The 21976-nt window shown below is 43.2% G+C and overlaps 1 protein-coding gene across 1 annotated transcript; it reads right to left on the bottom strand.

Annotated features, from left to right (window-relative positions):
• Positions 1-12953: 12953 nt before the first annotated feature.
• On the bottom strand, positions 12954-18865 carry ccdc190 (coiled-coil domain containing 190). Its single transcript, XM_014216915.3, has 4 exons — positions 18639-18865; positions 15199-15404; positions 14983-15115; positions 12954-14147 (listed from the first exon to the last, which is right to left on the bottom strand). Coding segments are annotated over exons 1-4 (867 nt in total). The 5' UTR covers positions 18641-18865; the 3' UTR covers positions 12954-13621.
• Positions 18866-21976: the final 3111 nt, after the last annotated feature.

Raw genomic sequence — 21976 nt, 5'->3', positions numbered from 1 at the left:
AATAAATCCGACAGTGTTACCAGCAAAGCACCCCCACACCATCACACCTCCTCCTCCATGCTTCACGGTGGGAACCACACGTGGAGATCACCCGTTCACCTACTCTGCGTCTCACAAAGACATGGCGGTTGGAACCAAAAATCTCAAATTTGTACTCATCAGACCAAAGGACAGATTTCCACCGGTCTAATGTTCATTGCTCGCGTTTCTTGTCCCAAGCAAGTCTCTTCTTATTATTTGTGTCCTCTAGTAGTGGATTCTTTGCAGCAATTCGACCATGAAGGCCTGATTCACGCAATCTCCTCTGAACAGTTGATGTTGATGTGTCTGTTACTTGAACTCTGTGAAGCGTTTATTTGGGCTGCAATTTCAGATGCTGGTAACTCTAATGAACTTATCCTCTGCAGCAGAGGTAACTCTGGGTCTTCCTTTCCTGTGGCGGTCCTCATGAGGGCCAGTTTCATCATAGCGCATGATGGTTTTGCAACTGCACTTGAAGAAACTTTCAAAGTTATTGAAATTTTCGGCATTGACTGACGTTCATGTCTTAAAGGAATGATGGACTGTCGATTCCCTTTGCTTATTTGAGCTGTTCTTGCCATAATATTGACTTGGTCTTTTACCAAATAGTGTAATCTTCTGTATACCACCCCAACTTTGTCACAACACAACTGATTGGCCGTAAGGAAAAACATTCCACAAATTAACTTTTAACAAGGCACACCTGTTAATCAAAATGCATTCCAGGTGACTACCTCATGAAACTGGTTGAGAGAATGCCAAGAGTGTGCAAAGCTGTCAAGGCAAAGGGTGGCTACTTTGAAGAATCTCACATATAAAATATAATTTCCTGCAATTCTACACATTTTGCCATGGGGCGTAGAAAAAATGTTGCTGTTTTAAAGCAAGTCTGATGCAATTATACACATTTAGCCATAGGGTGGATTATTATTTTTTGCAGTTTTGAAGCCAATTTCCTGCAATTCTACACATTTTGCCATGACTTCAGCCATGTTAATATATCGGAGTGAGAGTGACTAATAAAATCAGGTGCTGCTCTAGAATCTCCCATAAGTGCTCAATTGGGTTGAGATCTGGTGACAGACCACCATGGCTTACATTGTTTTCATGCTCATCAAACCATTCAGTGACCACACATGCCCTGTCGATCGGGGCGTTGTCATCCCATGCCATGACAGCATTTTATACATAACCTTCAGCATGACGGGATGTTAATTTCTAAATTAACTCACGGGCCACACCTGTGTGGAAGCACCTGCTTTCAATATAATTTGTATCCCTCATTTACTCAAGCGTTCCCATTATTTTGGCAGTTACCTGTATTTAGACTGATATGCATGCGTGTAACTCAGATGCTACAGAATATAAATGTAATATACAGTACATAAGAATCAGTGGAGGCTGCATAATAATGGCTGAAATGGAGTCAATGGAGTGGCATCAACCACATGGAAACCACACCTTTGATGTGTTTGATACCATTCTGACTCCATTGCAGCCGTTATGAGCCATCCTCCCCTAAGCAGCCTCCACTAATAAAAATAATATCCATGAAGTTGTTTCTCACAGATCTTGTGTAGTTACCACAACCACTCATTACCCTGCATGGCTGGCCCCTCTCAGCTTGACTTGCTTGTTATGGGGTAAATTATGTACGTGAATAGCCTCTTTTTAAGTCAGTGACAATGCAGGGAGCCAGTATAGGCCTATTACTTTATAATACAGTGCACTGGGTGGATGTGGACAGAGACTCATTATTCTCCTCTTGACACATCTTGTTGTGGCTCCCTGGGAACCTACCTTGTTCTACGGAGGAAGAAGGCTTATAAGGAGGTAAATATGTCCTGAGACCAGCAACTGTATCATCACAAGCTCCGATCAAGATAAGCAATAGGTCTCCGACAAAGTCGTGAAAGTTTTAAAAACAATTTAAGAAACTGACCACCAATGCCCTGGAGGATCCCATCCTTTACATTTGGTTTACTCAACACATCATGAGGGGGTATTTCCTTGCCTTAAGTGTCCGGGTCTGTCAATTCCTGCTACTACCTTTGCGTATTTGTAAGTGATTTACATTTACTTGAATCCTAACCTTATATAATCTTGCACTACTCCACAATAGCCTAGAGTGGATTGATTCTACCCAAAATTCACTTGACACAAACATTTAATATTTTATTACGATCGCCATAAGCCGTTGCTAAAGCAGCAGCTAAGGGAAAGGGGGATACCTAGTCAGTTGTACAATTGAATGCATTCAACTGAAATGCGTCTTCCACATTTAACCCAACCCCTCTAGGCTACTCTTGGCAAAATACAGAACCAATAGGCAAGAACAGCTCAAGGATATAACTACATACATTTTAAATAAAAAAAAAGGTCCTGTACTAACAAAACACTTGTGCAAAAGAGAGAAATTATACTCCAAGCCTACATTCATATACAGAACAAAAATACAAAACGCAACAATTTAAGACTTTATTTCGTTACATGAACTGTAACTCAGTAAAGTCATAAGGTCCTAATATATGGTTGTCACATGACTGGGAATACAGATATTGATCGGTTGGTCAGACAACATAATAAAAAAATTTAAAAGTAGGAGCGTGGATCTAAAGGTGGTTGGTCTCAGACGATCCAGTCGGTGAAGAAGTCGGATGTGGAGGTCCTGGGCTGGCATGGTTGCACATGGTCTGCATTTGTGAGGCCGGTTGGATGTAATTCCCAAATTCAAAATTCCCTGAAACAATGTTGGTAGAGAAATTAAAATTAAATTCTCTGTCAACAGCTCTGGTGGACATTCCTGCAGTCAGCATGAAACTTGAGACATCTGTGGCATTGTGTTGTGACCAAATTGCACATTTTAAAGTGGCCTTTTGTCCTCAGCACAAGGTGCACCTATGTAATGATCATGCTGTTTAATCAGCTTCATGATATGTCACACCTGTCAGGTGGATGATTTATCTTAGCAAACCTGAAATATGTTTTTCCATATGCACAAAAAGCTTATTTCAATAAAACTGTGCACACATTCGTTTACATCCCTGTTAGTTTATATTTCTCGCTCACTAACGGGGATGTAAACAAAAGGTGTACACAAAGTTATCGAAATAAGCTTTTTGTGCGAATGGAACATTTTATTTCAGCTCATGAAACATGGGACCAACACTTTACATGTTGCGTTTATATAACATAAAACATAAGTGACAGTACAAAACCACAATTCCATAAAACTCAGTCTATATGGTCTGAACTAGTGCAAGCTTGTCAACAAATAAAATAAAACCAAACTTAAATATGGTGTTCATTCATTAATACTAGAGTGTAAAGTTCACATTTGAGACCTGATGTTTTAGAAGTTAGAAAATTCTGTACCACACATGGTATGTAGGGTATGATGCCATTCTGTATTTAGAATAGGGATAGGCAGATTCAAATTGTACTCAGTGATATGATGTCTAACTGATGTGACATGTTTCACATCCCTCAAAAGATCAGCGATGAATTTATCACTGGAGTGATAGAAAAAAAAAAAGATCAATAGCCAACTAATCAATAAAACAGAGTTAACCCCTATCGATTGAAATGCACCAAGAGACACTTATCAATGTATGACTTGACTATCAAATACCCTATCGATGCCAATGAGTGTGACATCTGCTGGTCTATAAGATTGATAATAACAAAGTAAAAATGTACAAAGAATAGCATATTCAGTCTTCTAGATCTTTTCCTCAAATACATTCTGCAAATTGAAAGAAATGTTGGTTTTGTTTAAAACACTTCACTTAAGACTGAAGGAAGTTTTGATTAAAAACAAGACCATTGAAATGGGATTAAAATCGCCTCTGGCATTTTACGCTGAACATCATGCATAGATAGAGGTGTAGTAGAGCCTCTCACCTTTGCGTCCTTAGGGAGATCATATTGTTGGCTAATAATGGGTACCAGACAGGCTAAGGTCAGGAACACATTTCAGTCTTGTGTTAAATGGGCTGATCCACCAACACACACCGGAAGATAAAAACAAGAAAATGATAGCTTGGAAATCAAATGCACATCACTCATGCTTAAATGTTTTAATAGCGTCGCAATTATTTAACAGTGGTTGGATAGTAAGGGAATATTCCTGGTATATTTACAACTATCCATTTCAGATGACAGAATTCCTAACTTTTCAGAGATTGGGATGTGCCTGAGTAAATCAAAAAGAAAGCAACTGAAATGGGACTGATTATCACGTTTTAGGGAAGACCCAGATGCAGACAGTGTCGAAGTAACAAACGTGTATTACTGGAACACTGGGCAGGCAAAACAACAGGTCAAGGGCAGGCAGAGGTAAGTAATCCAGATCAGAGTCCAAAAGGTACAGAACGACAGGCTGTCTCAGGGTCAGGGCAGGCAGAATGGTCAAAATTAGAAAACAGGAACTAGAAACCGACTGGAGCAAGGGGGAAAAACGCTGGTAGGCTTGACGAACAAAAACTGGCAACTGACAGAACACAGGTATAAATACACAGGGGATAATGAGGGGAGATGATGGGAGGCAACTGGTGGGGGGTGGAGACAAGCACAAAGACAGGTGAAAGATCAGGGTGTGACACTGATAAGGACCTCATACTTTACTCTGACTGAGCACATACAGTACTCCGTCATTCATAGCTGATGAAAGGCTTGGTGAATACAAGTTGACCAATTCAATCAGGAATGATTGTACTAGAATACATTAGATAAGTGGAACTAAACTCAGCAAAAAAGAAACATCCTCTCACTGTCAACTGCGTTTATTTTCAGCAAACTTAACATATGTTCATACAAACATTTACATAAGATTCAACAGACAAACTGAACAACTTCCACAGACGTGACTAACAGAAATTGAATAATGTGTCCCTGAACAAAGGGGGGGATCAAAATCAAAAGTAACAGTCAGTATCTGGTGTGGCCACCAGCTGCATTAAGTACTGCAGTGCATCTACTCCTCATGGACTGCACCAGATTTTCCAGTTCTTGCTGTGAGATGTTACCCCACTCTTCGACCAAGGCACCTGCAAGTTCCCAGACATTTCTGGGGGGAATGGCCCGAGCCCTCAGATCCAACAGGTTCCAGACGTGCTCAATGGGATTGAGATCCGGGCTCTTCGCGGGCCATGGCAGAATACTGACATTCCTATCTTGCATGAAATCACGAACAGAACGAGCAGTATGGCTGGTGGCATTGTCATGCTGGAGGGTCAGGTCAGGATGAGCCTGCAGGAAGGGTACCACATGAGGGAGGGGGATGTCTTCCCTGTAACGCACAGCGTTGAGATTGCCTGCAATGACAACAAGCTCAGTCCGATGATACTGTGACACACCGCCCCAGACCATGACGGACCCTCCACCTCCAAATCGATCCCTACAGGCCTCGGTGTAACGCTCATTCCTTCGACGATAAACGTGAATCCGACCATCACCTCTGGTGAGACAAAAACGCAACTCGTCAGTGAAGATCACATTTTGCCAGTCCTGTCTGGTCCATCGATGGTGGGTTTGTGCCCATAGGTGACATTGTTGCCGGTGATGTCTGGTGAGAACCTGCCTTACAACAGGCCTACAAGCCCTCAGTCCAGCCTCTCTCAGCCTATTTCGGACAGTCTGAGCACTGATGCAGGGATTGTGCATTCCTGGTGTAACTTGGGCAGTTGTTGTTGCCATCCTGTACCTGTCCCGCAGGTGTCCTGTTCAGATGTACCGATCCTGTGCAGGTGTTGTTACACGTGGTCTGCCACTGCGAGGACAATCAGCTGTCCGTCCTGTCTCCCTGTGGCGCTGTCTTTGGCGTCTCACAGTACGGACATGACAATAAATTCCACTGGCCACATCTGCAGTCCTCATGCCTCCTTGCAGCATGCCTAAGGCACATTCACGCAGATGAGCATGGAGCCTGTGCATCTTTCTTTTGGTATTTTTCAGTGTCCGTAGAAAGGCCTCTTTAGTGTCCTAAGTTTTCATAACTGTGACCTTAATTGCCTACCGTCTGTGAGCTGTTAGTGTCTTAATGACCTTCCACAGGTGCATGTTCATTAATTGTTTATGGTTCATTGAACAAGCATGGGAAACCGTGTTTAAACCCTTTACAATGAAGATCTGTGAAGTTATTTGGATTTTTACGAATGATCTCTTGAAAGACAGGGTCCTGAAAAAGGACGTTTCTTTTTTTTCCTGAGTTTAGCTGGGTGGAACACTGGTCAATAAAGACACTTATCAATGTAAGAATTGACTATCAAATATTCAATAGATGTTATACCTAATGTCTGTGAAAGGAATATTATTGTGTTGTAATTTTAGATTCACTCTGCTGTTAGACAACTTCCTTGAATACTTACAAACATAAAATAGAGATGGGGAATTAACTAATTGTCTGAGTGAGTCAAAAACAAGAACACTGAAATAGGATTTGGCCCGTACTCAGAGTCTCAGCGGTAGGAGTGCTGATCCTAGCGTCTCAGAAGGGGGGCTAATCCTCCTCCAGCACTCCTACTCTTTACATAAACGTGCCCTGGAACTTTACTGTCAACATATAATATGTCATGCATTGTGATACAGTTCACCGAGTCTCACAATTCACTGGGGTTCTCAGCCGATTCCATAATGAACATTGGTGTGGACACTTCACTCGTCAGCTCAGCCCTACTGGGGACACATGGATACAAGTTCAGAGTCACAGTTCAGTCTGACATTAAGTGAGCTGCTTGATACAGACAAGAAAATGATTGTTATTGGTTGGCTCTCCGCTGCGTCTTTCTCATTCAAACACCCACACGCACAGCCCCAGAGTAACACCCCCCCTCACTTCCATTACAACGATTGGATTTTCAAATCCTTTCAAATTCTCAACCTCAGAAAATAAAAAAACATTTTCAAGAACCAATCAAACCCGTTGCACAGTTTCTGAGCGAATATTGCATGAACGGCCTCCTTTCCAGACTAGTGTGATTAAAGCTCTCCGTGCGCTGTGAGTTATGTGGGTCGCGTCAGCCAGGCTAGTTCAGAGATGGGGGGGGGGTTCTGAATGTCAAACACAAGACAATTAAAATTGCATTTGAAATGGGATAAATGCATAGCAATGCATAGTAATACAGGTGTAATGGTGTCACTCACCTTTGACTAGTGTCCCCCATTGGCATATAATCAAGAGTTACTAGTCAGAATCTGACATTCGATTGTGGTGCACTTTGTTCTGACACGTCACTGAGCTCTGGTTCAGGATGCTGCGCTGCCCAAGACATTCTGGGGAAACTCCTGGGTTCAGGGTCAGTTCAGTCTGTTGTTTAGCGGGCTGCTTCACCAACACACAATTAACGCTTAAATGCTTAATTTAATTGATTTGAATGTGATTAACTCTGTGATTGTACTAGAAAGAACACCACAAAGATAAACCTAAAAGACCTGAACTTGAAACATAACTAATCAGTGATTTTACATAGACCAGCATACTTAATAACCACATAAATGTAAACATTTGTAAATAAAGAAAAAAAGTTGCTTCCCAAGCTTAAGTTTCGTTTTTGCATCTTTTACCTATTTACACCAGCTTTAAAACAACTAAAAATACATTTTCCATAACCATTGTATCTCAGTGGTTTAGATGGTACAATGATTCTCTACACTTTGTCACAAACTGAAATTAGGTGAACTATTAGAATTTTAGCAACCAGGAAATGGCAGAGCTTGACAAAGTGCATCATTAATTCACAAGATCATGATTTACAGTAGCCTACAAATACTTATGCCAACTACGTATCACCAACTAATTTCTTCCTCGAGATTAATCAAGATCAGCGGTTAATACTAAATTAAAAAAATATCAAAATAACCATTTCATGTATCGCTAGCCGAGTCAGATAAAAAAAAACGTGTCGATAAGGTACCTCAATTCTTTGGTTTAAGAATAGTCTTGTCGTCAAAGCAGCAGATAAGTAGACTGGAGACTTCGATTTATACCCATCTAATGGTTGTTTTTTTCTATTTTCAGTTTTGTTTGATACTTTGTTTCAGGTTATCAGGTTTATCATCGGGTTATTCATTTCCCCTAATCTAAATAACATGCATCCCTTTTCCCCATAATATCAAATGTTTGTTGGAAATCACGTAACACCATGTTCTTCTAATAAAGAACATGGCCAGAAGTGAGCAAAGTATCTCGGTATATACGGGTGAAAGTAGATAAGAATGTATTACTGGTATGGGCCTCTCCCTATAAACATTTTGTTCATAGCCTAGGTGTAGTCATAGAATTACATATATAATTCATTTCATATAATCTCTGTGGGACTAATAAAGATGAACAAATAACTTAACATTAATGTGGCATAAACAACCATTAATGATGTTTTCATCTGATTGTCAATCACTTTAAAAAAAAGTGCTCTCTAGGCTACCTGCGAATCTTCGTTCACTCACAAAATAATTCAAGCATCCAAATAGTGCACTGTGCACCCACAATTTGATGACGGGAAATTAGCATTTTAAAAAACACTTAAACGTGTAATGTAATGGCATTCTGCGATTGTCATTAGACGTACACTTGTAGTCTGAATTGATGCGTCCAGTCCTGTACGTGAGCGTCTCGGTATGAGCCACTCATCTGTGCCCAGTGTTGGCAACTAATTTTCAGGGGAAGTCGCGAGAGGCAGGTCGACTTGCTGCTAAAAGTTGCTAAATGACGTTGTGATGTCATTGCGTGAAGACGTCATTACGTAAAATTGCGTCTTTGCGTAGAATACACAATAAAGTACCTACATTTTAGTCATTTAGCAGACGCTCTTCCTCAAATTGACTGGCCATCTCGGCTAAATCTATGATTTGACATTTGTTAATTTAGATTTGTTTATTATCATATTTTTATTTGTAAAAGTAATAAACACATTTTATTTGATCACATTTTTATTTTTAAACACAACACAGAATTATTGAACAATTTTATTACATTTTATTTTTCTTTATAACTACTAAACCTACACATTCTGAACAATTATAGTTTTAAGCAGTGTATTGTTAGTTAACATGCTACCTAACTGCTCAACAATTACAGGTACAGGCTAATAACAAGGTATATATGCTATCTTATTGAACAAGCAACTTAACTCTAATGATGTGTGCACTAGGCATCCCTCTCCAGCCCTCTCCAGGTTGTGCTGCTTGGCTGGCTAGCTGCTCAATGGTTTCCTCCAGATATTGCCAGTTTTCGCACACACTGCCACCATCAGCTGTGTGGAAATCCTCTTCATCTTCACTGTCCAACTGCATTGTCACAGAGCTGGAACCAGCAGTAGAGGATGGAGTGGCCTTAAAGCTGTATGCTGCTGTGGTACCAAACTGCTGCAGAACTTCACTTGGTAGTTTATGCTGGTAACAGGTATCACAGAATCTGAAAAGGTAGCTTTGCAAGCCATACCTAAATGGTCACATGCTAGCAGCGAACAATGCTCTGCAGTGGCCATTGCCATAGTAGCTTCTGCGCTTTTGCAGTTATCCACTTTTTTAACCAACTGTGGTAATGTAGACTGCGTTGTGGGGTTGTACTGTTTTACATTTACATTTTTACATTTAAGTCATTTAGCAGACGCTCTTATCCAGAGCGACTTACAAATTGGTGCATTCACCTTATGATATCCAGTGGAACAACCACTTTACAATAGTGCATTTAAATCTTTTAAGGGGGGGGGGGGGGGGGGTTAGAAGGATTACTTTATCCTATCCTAGGTATTCCTTAAAGAGGTGGGGTTTCAGGTGTCTCCGGAAGGTGGTGATTGACTCCGCTGTCCTGGCGTCGTGAGGGAGCTTGTTCCACCATTGGGGTGCCAGAGCAGCGAACAGTTTTGACTGGGCTGAGCGGGAACTGTGCTTCCTCAGAGGTAGGGGGGCCAGCAGGCCAGAGGTGGATGAACGCAGTGCCCTTGTTTGGGTGTAGGGCCTGATCAGAGCCTGAAGGTATGGAGGTGCCGTTCCCTTCACAGCTCCGTAGGCAATCACCATGGTCTTGTAGCGGATGCGAGCTTCAACTGGAAGCCAGTGGAGAGAGCGGAGGAGCGGGGTGACGTGAGAGAACTTGGGAAGGTTGAACACCAGACGGGCTGCGGCGTTCTGGATGAGTTGTAGGGGTTTAATGGCACAGGCAGGGAGCCCAGCCAACAGCGAGTTGCAGAAATCCAGACGGGAGATGACAAGTGCCTGGATTAGGACCTGCGCCGCTTCCTGTGTGAGGCAGGGTCGTACTCTGCGAATGTTGTAGAGCATGAACCTACAGGATCGGGTCACCGCCTTGATGTTAGTGGAGAACGACAGGGTGTTGTCCAGGATCACGCCAAGGTTCTTAGCACTCTGGGAGGAGGACACAAGGGAGTTGTCAACCGTGATGGCGAGATCATGTTTTGATTTATTTATATGCACAATGTTTTTTGATGTCATACATTTTTGCAAGCATATCTGATTTGCAGTACACACAATATGCCAGACAATCATCCCCAATTACTGGCTTCAGCCACCCTTTAAATTCAGGTACAGACTCCCACTCTTTTCTGTACTTCTGGCTGTACAATTTTGATTGAGACATGTTGATTGATGTTGTAAGTTCTGTTCAAGATCAAACATTTGTGACCAACTATATTCATTGGGTTTGTCTCGTCGAACCCGTACTACTGCTGCTGCAGTCAGCCAACAATGATTTGCAATTTGCGGAAATTGCTACATGGCCTACTGCTGCCTGTGCACGAGCTGAGCGCCTGCTGCTTACATCACTCACAATACACTTTTGCAGCCAGGTACGTGTTTTGACTGAGTGTGTGACAGAGAACATTGTTTTTGTGCATTTTAGCATTTGAGTTACTTTTCAAAAGTTTCTAAAAGTTCCAAATACATTTTTAAAAGTAGCTAAATTTGTTGCTAGGTGCTGTTTGAAAAAAAAGTTGCCAGGGTACTCTGAAAAGTTGCTAAATCTAGCAACAAAATTGCTAAATTGGCGTCACTGTCTCCGCCTTGGCAAAGTGTTCTTGTCAAACCACAACAATTTGAAGCGTATACCACTCGGTTTCAAGTCAATTCGCACATTTTCGTGCCTTTGACATGAGGTAATGTTAATGGTGTTAAAGTCTATAGTTCTTGGTATTTTGTGTAATTATTGTGATAGGCTCATGTTTTACCGTTAAGTTGCCGGGACGCTGTACCGGACCAGCTTACTATCACCCCTGCCGGTATGGAACTGCGTTTCAGCCTGGCTTATGGTGATAAGTTAGAGGTCACTGACCGACAATGCGAAGGTCGCAGGCGAGCGCCAGACCCCCTCCAAGGGCGAAGCTATCCACCATGGCAACAGTCGGCATGGGCAAAGTGGCTGCCATAGTAATGCAATGTCCATAGCAACGCAACACCCAGAGAGTAGAACACCATGTGGAGAGATCAGACAGATCTAATTATTGTTACAAAACCAATAAATAGCCTGCTAATATATTTGATGTACAGGCAATCTCAACGCTGTGCGTAACAGGGAAGACATCCTCCACCCTCATGTGGTACCCTTCCTGCAGGCTCATCCTGTGCATAAATATAACTTATTTGATGTGCATAAATGTGAGAAATAAGTGTAAGCGACCAGGTGTTGAATGTACTAAGGAGACTGCCACCTTACCTTAGGTCCATTGCCAGCTCCTTTTTGACCTCTTAATCGACCTCTTAATCGGCCAGTCCAAGCGGATTATTTTTTCAGATGGTGACGACACTTAAATATGTACAAAAACGAAAAATACCAAAGACATGCCCAAACACAAAACTCAAAAACAAACAAAAGGCCTCATGGCCACCAAAGAAAAACCTGCAGCCTCGTGGCTTTTCCAGCTGGGACACAGACTGACAATCACCTTAATTGGCAGCACCTGATGTGCTTATCAAAGCTTCCTGGCAGAGCACTGCCCTCGACCCGTTTGGTGCTGCCACCTGGGTGATGGAGTGTGGAAGTGTATCCTGGCAGTGTGTTGCCTAACTGTGTGCTAACACTTAACTACCCCCATATCATAACATTACATACTATGAGGATGGGGGTGAGATGTACTAGCATGAGAACAGGCTGAAGGCTGAACTAGACTGGGGGAAGCCCCTGGCCCACACACACACCACCCACCGATCTCAATCAGGAGTGAGAGCAGTCCGTGAACAAATAGATCGGAGTCAGAGTGGTTCATCTCAGCTCTCTCCTTCAGATCAGCTCCTATGGAAGACACACAGAAACAGAAGACATCACACACACGGGCGCGCGCACACACACACCCACCATGTTCTGCTGCTACCAGTCTTATTATTATTGGTAAATAATGCGCAATTTAAACACTTGTCCCCTAATACCCCCTTGCCCAAAACACATGGAAATATTGGACTATAAATTGGACTATAAATTGATGCTAAAATCTTTATTCTATTCTACTGAGCCGTTTGCATTTTTATGTTTTATTATTTCTTATTGTTGTTGCATTGTGAAGAAGGAATCTGCAAGTAAGCATTTCGTTGGACTGTGTATACCATGTGTACCCTGTACATACGACTAATAAACGTTGAAACTTTGAGCCTCCTAAATTGTCCTCCAACCTGTTTGGTCACCCTCTTCTTCTTTTTCTCACTTTTCATTGTTGGACGCACTCGTCGCCTTGGTAACTGACACAACACTGACTAAGCATAAAGCCTGAGTTGTCCATGGCTTAAAACAATAGATTTCATAGTTGATTAATAATACCACAGAACATTTTTTATATATATAGGTCTATCATGATACTAAATAGGCCTACATTTTCTTAAAAGTATTTATGGTCATTGATTGGCAATAAATGTAAACCAATATCTATAGCTGTCGCCAGGGGGCGTTCTCCTCACACACACACTACAGAGGCACTGATGCAACCACCTCATGGCCTCTATTTTATTACGATAAATCATGATTCATAAGCCAACAGTTTTAAACATTATACTTTACATACATTGAGAATTTCAATCAGGTACATGATTTAACACAAAAGATATTCACATTGAGCAGATCTCAAATGCTACATTCACAGGGTGACAGGTAGCCTAGTGGTTAGAGCATTGGGCCAGTAACAGAAAGGTTGCTGGATTGAATCCCCAAGGTAAAAATCAGTCATTCTGCCCCTGTACAAGGCAGTTACCCCACTGTTCCCTGGTAGGCTGTCATTGTAAATAAGAATTTGTTCTTAACTGACTTGCCTAATAAAATAGAAACACTGAATAAGATGCATTGTCAGTTTGGCACAGAACAGGTGTATCAGAGACCAAAGCCCTGTTCAGTATGACACAATGTAGTCCAAACAAAGTAGGTTAGAATGGATCTAATGGTTATGGAGGTGTCCATGATATAACGGAAGTGGTTTGGTGAACCACGCTTGCATGATGAGTAACCTTGCCTGAAACCTGAAGACTTGCTATAGCTCCCCAAGAAAATACTAATGCTTTTGCTTAATGGACTAACACATGCGCAGAGGGCCCAGGTTAAAAGAAAAGTCACACACTACTAGCCACACTCACAGGATGTGTTCTGTCTTACAGGGTTACTCTCTTTTCAGAATCTGTGGATGGAACCTGTGTTGCCCCTGGCAAATATCTCAGTGATTGATAGCTCCCTCTCGCAGGGGGGTCGACCTCGGTAACGGATGTAGCGAGCTTTACGAGCCTCGGCCAGCGATTGGTTGAAATCAGGCAGGAGGTGGAGCGTTCTGGGCCGACCATCAGCAGCGAGGAAGTCGGAGGGGGGAGGAGGGAGAGGATAAGACTCCTCTTTCTCTCTGTCTCTCTCTGTCCTCCCATTCTCTTCCTCCTTCTTTCGCGTTGCCCTCCACTCTCTCCCCCTCACATCTTCTCTCTCCCTCTCAGCTCTCCCCTCCCTCCCTTCCGCTTCCCCTTTCTCCCTCAGCCCAGTGCTGGTCAATTCTGCTGCAGGCTGCAGTTTGAGGTCTGGCAGGCAGAGTGGCGCCACTGAGCTCTCTGCCCCGTGTCTCTGTGGGTCTGCAGAGCTGCAGAGGAAGTCATGGACCCGAGCCTGGAGTGCAGCCAGACCAGACACTCCCCCACACACAGCTTTCACTGACCTGAGACAATGAGGGGGGGAGACAGAGTGCGAGAGAGGGAGAGAGAGAGAAATAGAGATAATCAGTCAGACAACACACGACTGCATACACATGTACGCACGCACACACACAACAAACTATCAGTATCCACCTTGTGTCACCATGTTGTGACTCAGTGTCTGTTTATTGGCTATAACAAATGTTTTTGGACAACAAAACAATCATACCCAGACACACACATAAACAAACAAGGGGCCAGCTTTGTGGATTCAGTAAAATGCTGCATTGAACAACAGAGAAAGAGATAGCGGGAGGGAGAAATAAATAAATGGAACCAGGAAGGGGACTATAAATCCACTAGAAGTTGGCAGAGGGATGCACATCATAAAAGAAAATGAGTTTAGAATCAGTCTGTTAAAAGAGCCAGCATGGATCTCTGCCAAGCCACAGCACAGAGAAAAACAGAGACACACACACACATCAGTGGAGAAGCAGAATCTGTATGTAGAGTAGTATAGAACAGTGTTTGTAAACCACCCACATACACTAGTTAACAGTAAGAGAGGGGAAAGCCCAGCAGCCTACCAGTTAGAGAGAGGAGAAGGGGGTATGAAGCAGTAGAATATGCATAGATATGGGATATGAGCTATAATTGTGAATGTCTCTCAAACGCACACATACTAATTTCTCTCTCTCTCAAGAGGATGACAGTCAAACCCACAGTGACAGAAAGCTCTGTTTGTGTGTATCTCAGAGTGAGGTTTTAAGCGTCTCGTTATCTGTCCCCTTGATTAGCATAATTAGCCAGTCGCGCAGATCCCCATCCTCCAATTTATCTCTGATGTGAAGAGCTCACCTGTGTTTCTTTGGGTCTCTGGTGGCCCGTGGGATTGTGGGTAGGGTAGTCCTGCAGGGCATGAAGAGATGGGAGGGGTCAGGGTTGACAGGTCGCGACACCATAGGGTGAAGGCTCCTCCTCCAAGGGTTACCTGGGGTCACACAGATACTGGTCAGCTCACGCACGCACACACGCGCACACACGCACGCACACACACACAAGCATCTCTCTCACCGGTCCTGATGTTGAGCAGGTCTCTGTGTAATCTTCGTTGTTCTGTGGTGAGTGTGTTGAGGTGGTAGCTCGTGGCCTGCTCCAGTCTCTGTAATCCCCCCTGCAGGCGAGCCTGAGCTCTGTGCTCCTCTCTCCTTTGGGCCTCACTGCCCTGGCACAGCCCCCTGCCACCACCACCACCACGACGCATGGCTCTCTCACACCTCCTGACATACATAAATACATAGAGTTAGATACTGTCTGTTACTGTACAACTGAAAGATCGGATCACCTGGGTGACAACCTGCATCCCCACATCTGTCAGTCCAACAAATGAGCCATTACACTGAGAGGTTGAAGGTGTTAATTTAGGATTTTTTTGGTACGATGTTTACATTTTTTGTAAGACTTTTTCTTTGCGTTATATCTTGCCCAGACCCACCTGGCCAGACCCACATGCTCACACCCCCATCTCCAGCATCACTCTCCGCCACATGGCCTCAAACTGCACTATTTTGTTTCTCTCCGTCACCAATGCACCTTCAACATTTAAATAATAAAGCATTTGACCTTTCCATTGTGTTAATGACGGAGGAAAGTACACATTTTTTCAAGATGATTGACAAGACAAGTATCATCCAACCCATAGGGTATCTAACTGCACCCTCATATGCCATGTCTTGAAATATGCAGACAGACGGATTAAAAGTACATTTAGATTGTAATACTTATGACAGCCAACATACTAACTCCGCCCATAACTTCTAGACTTTATAACATTCCCAGAAGGCATGGATTATTGAGTCATTGTTAGTTTTACACTTGAGACATGACTTTACCGTTGTGCTGTAGAATTTGTGAAATTTGTCTCTTGTATAATAAATTCTATACATTAGTTTATAATGGATTAAATGTCAATTTTCGTTAACTGTAATTTCGTTAGTTTTGTTCCAACATTCCCTCCATCTTGTGCTAATATCAGTTATTTTTAAGTTGTGGTTCCAATAGTTAATATTTTTTTCTAAGAGATTGTCAGTTGGATATGCTCTCTGCAAGGTTTTCTATATCTTACCTATCATATGAACATCCTTTTCGGACTCAAATAGGACTTCCTCAAGGTTGCTCTGATGTCCAATGGGTCTAAGGTGTTGTATTGAATGTTTTTTTCTGCCTTGATGGTGTTTCCTGTATGTTTACCATTAGCTGCATCAATAACATCCCTTTTCAGGCTCTGGGGGACTGAGGGCCTGGCTCCTATAGATCGCTGTAGTAAGTTATGGACGGGCAAAACGTCAGGCCTGCCAATTAACACTATACTGTATGTGCCACTTCCATCAACCCTTACACGTCAGTTATACAGTTAGTCTATAATACAGTCTATACACTGAACGGAAGCATTAGATCTTATACAGTACCGTACAGAACGTCATTCATTTCATCTGTCTCTTTCATTCATGCCATTCGTCTCTTTTTATTCCTTTTCTCACTGCAGAGTTTTCCTTCTCTTATTTATGAATTACAGTCAGATCATGTTAAAGCATGCTTTACACTTGTCCTATATTATGTATGGTTGCATGTAACACCCAAGTAAACACACAGACATATCAACATCACTGACATAGTTCCAAACACAGATCGTGTGTATTTGTTCTCTCACTTTCTCTCCCCCTTCTCTCTCTCTCTCCCTCTCCCTCCCTCTATATATATATATATATATATATATATATATATATATATATATATATATATATATATATATATATATATATATAAATAACTTTCTTGTGTTGTGGTGTTGCTATGCTGGGCTGTTAGATCATGTTGACTGTTGACTAAATGTAATCATTGCCCATCATTACTCTCCATGGGGTCTGACTCACCCCAACAGGATGTGTGTATGTGTGTGTGTGGCCCTTTCTCGAAAGAGAGAGAGAGCACACGCGCCAGACAGCGTTTTTGGCACTGTAGTTTCAAAGCAGAGATGTGTGAGTGTGGAACAGAGATAAAGAAGGAGCGAGAGATTTATGCGTGTGTGTGTCTGTGTGTCTACAGCCCAGCTTTTTCTGCCCACGTAGCCCAGCCTGCTTTGGTCAGTGTCTGATGGTGAGACTGATGTTCCCATCAAATCACTCAACTTCATCAGGGTTTTTGTGGGGTGTGTGTGTGTGTACAGTACTGTCCACCCACTGTATTTTGCATTACCACTCCCCAAGTGCACCATGGGTATCTCACACACTGCCACAGCTAGCCAGACCCATGGGCTATAAGCATCTACACATCACCTTTCTCTCTCTCTCTCTCTCTCTCTCTCTCTCTCTCTCTCTATTTATTCAATTCAAAGGGCTTTATTGGCATGGGAAACAAAATTTTACATTGCCAAAGTAAGCAAAATAGATAACAAACAAAAGTTAAATAAACAATCAAAAATATCTCTGAAAACCCACCTCTGGCACTCAGAGCTTGAACCAGCAACACTATGGTTGCGAGGTAAGTGCACTATCACCTGTGCCATAAAAGTCTGAACCTCTTGGCAGACGGAGTAGTACCCTCACACACAGGGAGGCTACATTAGCAAAAAGGCTCTAGTAGGACACAATAATCTCCATCTCTCTGCTTCTATTAGCTCCAGTGGGCTGGAATGAACCCTGCACACGGCAGAGGAGGAGAATCTGCTTAGAAACAGTTGAGTTCCTGGCATAAATTCCCTTTTGTATCAACAGCGGCCATAATTCACCATCAACAGGCGTAATGAGAGAGCAGAGGCAGTCATTAGCTTTGAGTGACCGGCTATGACAAGCAATTTAGTCTCATACACTGTCTGGGCACCTGGAGGAGAGAGGAAATTAGCATTTTAAATGGTGATAATTATGGCAGAGAGGCAGTGGAGATGTTCATATTCTTTCAATTCGCTTACCGATGGCTGTCTCTTTCTCACACACACACACACACATATATACACACACACACACACAAAGCGGTTCTACAGGCTGCTGTAGTATTGTAGAACATTATGCTGGACTCCCACGCCTCAATCTGGGTTCTACCAGAGAGCTGGAGCAGGATACAGCTGGAGAGCACTTACAGGAATAGGCTACACTTCAAACTTTCACATCACACAGAATCGCTGCACGAACTCTTACATTACACCATCAAGCACAAGCATAAAAAAACGATGTTGCTATTTAGAAATTATTTCAATTATACATGGTGTAGGCTTTGATAAATCAAATGTACACTACGTGAGGGATTTGCCCAAATAAAAAGTACGCGCCACTGCGCGGATGCTTCAAAATGTACAGTATATAATCGGTCAGGCGATCCAAAAAGTAAGATATAACACACAGAAAAAATTGTCAATAACTCTCCACCATACAACAATGTTGCTGTTGGAAATAAAACGTTTGTTACAAAACCACAAGGAAAGAAAATAACAAAGGAGGATTTCACTCTGTGAAACTTACATGATAACTTCCTTGAGGGCAGATTGTAATTTTCTACTGGCACAATGTTTCTGTATCCACAACAGATGATACGCACGATAGTAGTGTATATTCCGGAATTACTGTAAAATAACTGCGTTTTGTTTTATGACATATAGACCTAGTTTATGAAAGAACCATGTCCGATAGAATGTCAGTATTTCTGCGGGGAGAACGAGGATTTCTCCCGCACCCTGTACCAACCATGATGTAACTATCCGTAACGAGGTCTCGGGACAAAGCTATTTAACCAGTGTCAGTCTCTAGATCACCATGGAAACCAGAGGGAGAGGAACAGAGTTAGGAGATTTATGCAGAATACTTGATACTGGTTTGAAAGCACTATTAGACTGGCGCAACGCTAGGCATTGGCCTAGGCCTATATCAAGTGTGCTGGCATGGGAAAATAAAGGGTATTTTAACCTTTGTTTAACTAGGCAAATCAGTTATGAACAAATTCTTATTTACAACGATGGCCTAGGAACAATGGGTTAATTGCCTTGTTCAGGGGCAGAACGACACCTTGTCAGCTCAGGGATTCGATCAAGCAACCTTTTGGTTCCTGGCCCAACACTCTGACCACTAGGCTACCTGCTGCCCCAATTAGGGCTGCAACCAACTGTCATCACGGTCAGATGCATCTATTATAAGAAATGTAGGGGAATCAATCAGCATGGATAGGGTTTGAACCAGCAACCTTGTATTAACAGTAGTGTGCTATAAGGGTCAGGACCTCTTGACAGATGCTGTGATTGCAGAGGGGTTTCCTTGTAATCTGGGTGATAGGCTGAGGCTGTGGTTCTATTCTAACCCAGGCAGGGCAGGCCATGGGGTTTATGGATGGATTAGGGTGATTTGGGTCAGTCAGTGATGGGATGTCAAACTGTCCTGGAAAGGAAACCCGTTTTGTTGGTAGCTGAGTCAGTAAGCTGTTATTTCAAGAAAATGATTGGAATGATACAAGTTCCATAGTATTTCATTTGTTTTACACACACACACACACACACTTGTTTTACTATCCTTGTGTGGACCAAACAATTGATTCCCATTCTAAATCCTATTTTCCCTAACCCCTAACCATAACTAACCTTAACCCTAACCCTAACCTTAAAGTTTACCCTAATTCTAACCCTAACCTTAATTGTAACCCTAAACCTAACCTAAAATAGCCCTTTTCCTTGTGGGGGCCGGCAAAATGTCCAGATTTGTCAGAATTGTCCTTGTTTTACTTGTGACTTGGGACTTCTGGTCCCCACAAAGATAGTAAAACCAAATACACACAAACACACAACTCCCTCACCCTGCTCTCATGTCGAATCGATAGCGAAGCATCTCGGGAGGAGAGGAGGAACGAGGGAGGCCCATATGGAAGAAAAGATGAAACACAGACTTGTATCTCTCCTCCTCTTCTTTATCTCGTATGGATCGGTAAAACTGCTGTTTTTAGCTGCTGCCTCTAGCAGCATACCTGACCCTGCTCTGTTCAGCTCTGAACCACACACCATCACTCTGCTGCCTGTTATCTGTGCTGTGTGTGTGTCAAGGGTGGGATCGGAACCCTAGTCTCCCACGGGAGAAACCAACGTCTTAGGCCGAGGGTGACACTGGTTTTGGAGTCACAGGCAGGGCCATCTGTTATGTGTGTGTCAGTGAAAGCTCCTCAGGGGAGGAGGGGGAGGATCATCCTCAGTGAATTTCAGAAAAATGTAAATAGTGAAACTATACTAAATATACTGCTAAAAAAAATAAAGGGAACACTTAAACAACACATCCTAGATCTGAATGAAAGAAATAATCTTATTAAATACTTTTTTCTTTACATAGTTGAATGTGCTGACAACAAAATCACACAAAAATAATCAATGGAAATCCAATTTATCAACCCATGGAGGTCTGGATTTGGAGTCACACTCAAAATTAAAGTGGAAAACCACACTACAGGCTGATCCAACTTTGATGTAATGTCCTTAAAACAAGTCAAAATGAGGCTCAGTAGTGTGTGTGGCCTCCACGTGCCTGTATGACCTCCCTACAACGCCTGGGCATGCTCCTGATGAGGTGGCGGATGGTCTCCTGAGGGATCTCCTCCCAGACCTGGACTAAAGCATCCGCCAAGTCCTGGACAGTCTGTGGTGCAACGTGGCGTTGGTGGATGGAGCGAGACATGATGTCCCAGATGTGCTCAATTGGATTCAGGTCTGGGGAACGGGCGGGCCAGTCCATAGCATCAATGCCTTCCTCTTGCAGGAAATGCTGACACACTCCAGCCACATGAGGTCTAGCATTGTCTTGCATTAGGAGGAACCCAGGGCCAACTGCACCAGCATATGGTCTCACAAGGGGTCTGAGGATCTCATCTCGGTACCTAATGGCAGTCAGGCTACCTCTGGCGAGCACATGGAGGGCTGTGCGGCCCCCCAAAGAAATGCCACCCCACACCATGACTGACCCACCGCCAAACCGGTCATGCTGGAGGATGTTGCAGGCAGCAGAACGTTCTCCACGGCGTCTCCAGACTCTGTCACGTCTGTCACATGTGCTCAGTGTGAACCTGCTTTCATCTGTGAAGAGCACAGGGCGCCAGTGGCGAATTTGCCAATCTTGGTGTTCTCTGGCAAATGCCAAACGTCCTGCACGGTGTTGGACTGTAAGCACAACCCCCACCTGTGGACGTCGGGCCCTCATACCACCCTCATGGAGTCTGTTTTTGACCGTTTGAGCAGACACATGCACATTTGTGGCCTGCTGGAGGTCATTTTGCAGGGCTCTGGCAGTGCTTCTCCTGCTCCTCCTTGCACAAAGGTGGAGGTAGCGGTCCTGCTGCTGGGTTGTTGCCCTCCTACGGCCTCCTCCACGTCTCCTGATGTACTGGCCTGTCTCCTGGTAGCGCATCCATGCTCTGGACACTACGCTGACAGACACAGCAAACCTTCTTGCCACAGCTCGCATTGATGTGCCATCCTGGATGAGCTGCACTACCTGAGCCACTTGTGTGGGTTGTAGACTCCGTCTCATGCTACTACTAGAGTGAAAGCACCGCCAGCATTCAAAAGTGACCAAAACATCAGCCAGGAAGCATAGGAACTGAGAAGTGGTCTGTGGTCCCCACCTGCAGAACCACTCCTTTATTGGGGGTGTCTTGCTAATTGCCTATAATTTCCACCTGTTGTCTATTCCATTTGCACAACAGCATGTGAAATGTATTGTCAATCAGTGTTGCTTCCTTTTTTCAAATTTTTTTTGCTTCCTAAGTGGACAGTTTGATTTCACAGAAGTGTGATTGACTTGGAGTTACATTGTGTTGTTTAAGTGTTCCCTTT

Source organism: Salmo salar, chromosome 10 (assembly GCF_965601325.2).
Source record: "Salmo salar chromosome 10, fSalSal1, whole genome shotgun sequence".
NCBI classification, from domain to species: Eukaryota; Metazoa; Chordata; class Actinopteri; order Salmoniformes; family Salmonidae; genus Salmo; species Salmo salar.
The sequence above is the reverse complement of the archived record's forward strand: the minus strand, read 5'-3'. Positions and strand labels throughout refer to the sequence as shown.

Bases quoted from the DNA above. Each gene is read 5' to 3' on its own strand.
- ccdc190 (XM_014216915.3), bottom strand. The intron at 15,116-15,198 runs GTGAGAGAGATG...GTGTGACCCCAG, and splicing joins CCTGCTCAACATCAGGACCG to GTAACCCTTGGAGGAGGAGC. The intron at 14,148-14,982 runs GTGAGCTCTTCA...TCATTGTCTCAG, and splicing joins AGAGACCCAAAGAAACACAG to GTCAGTGAAAGCTGTGTGTG.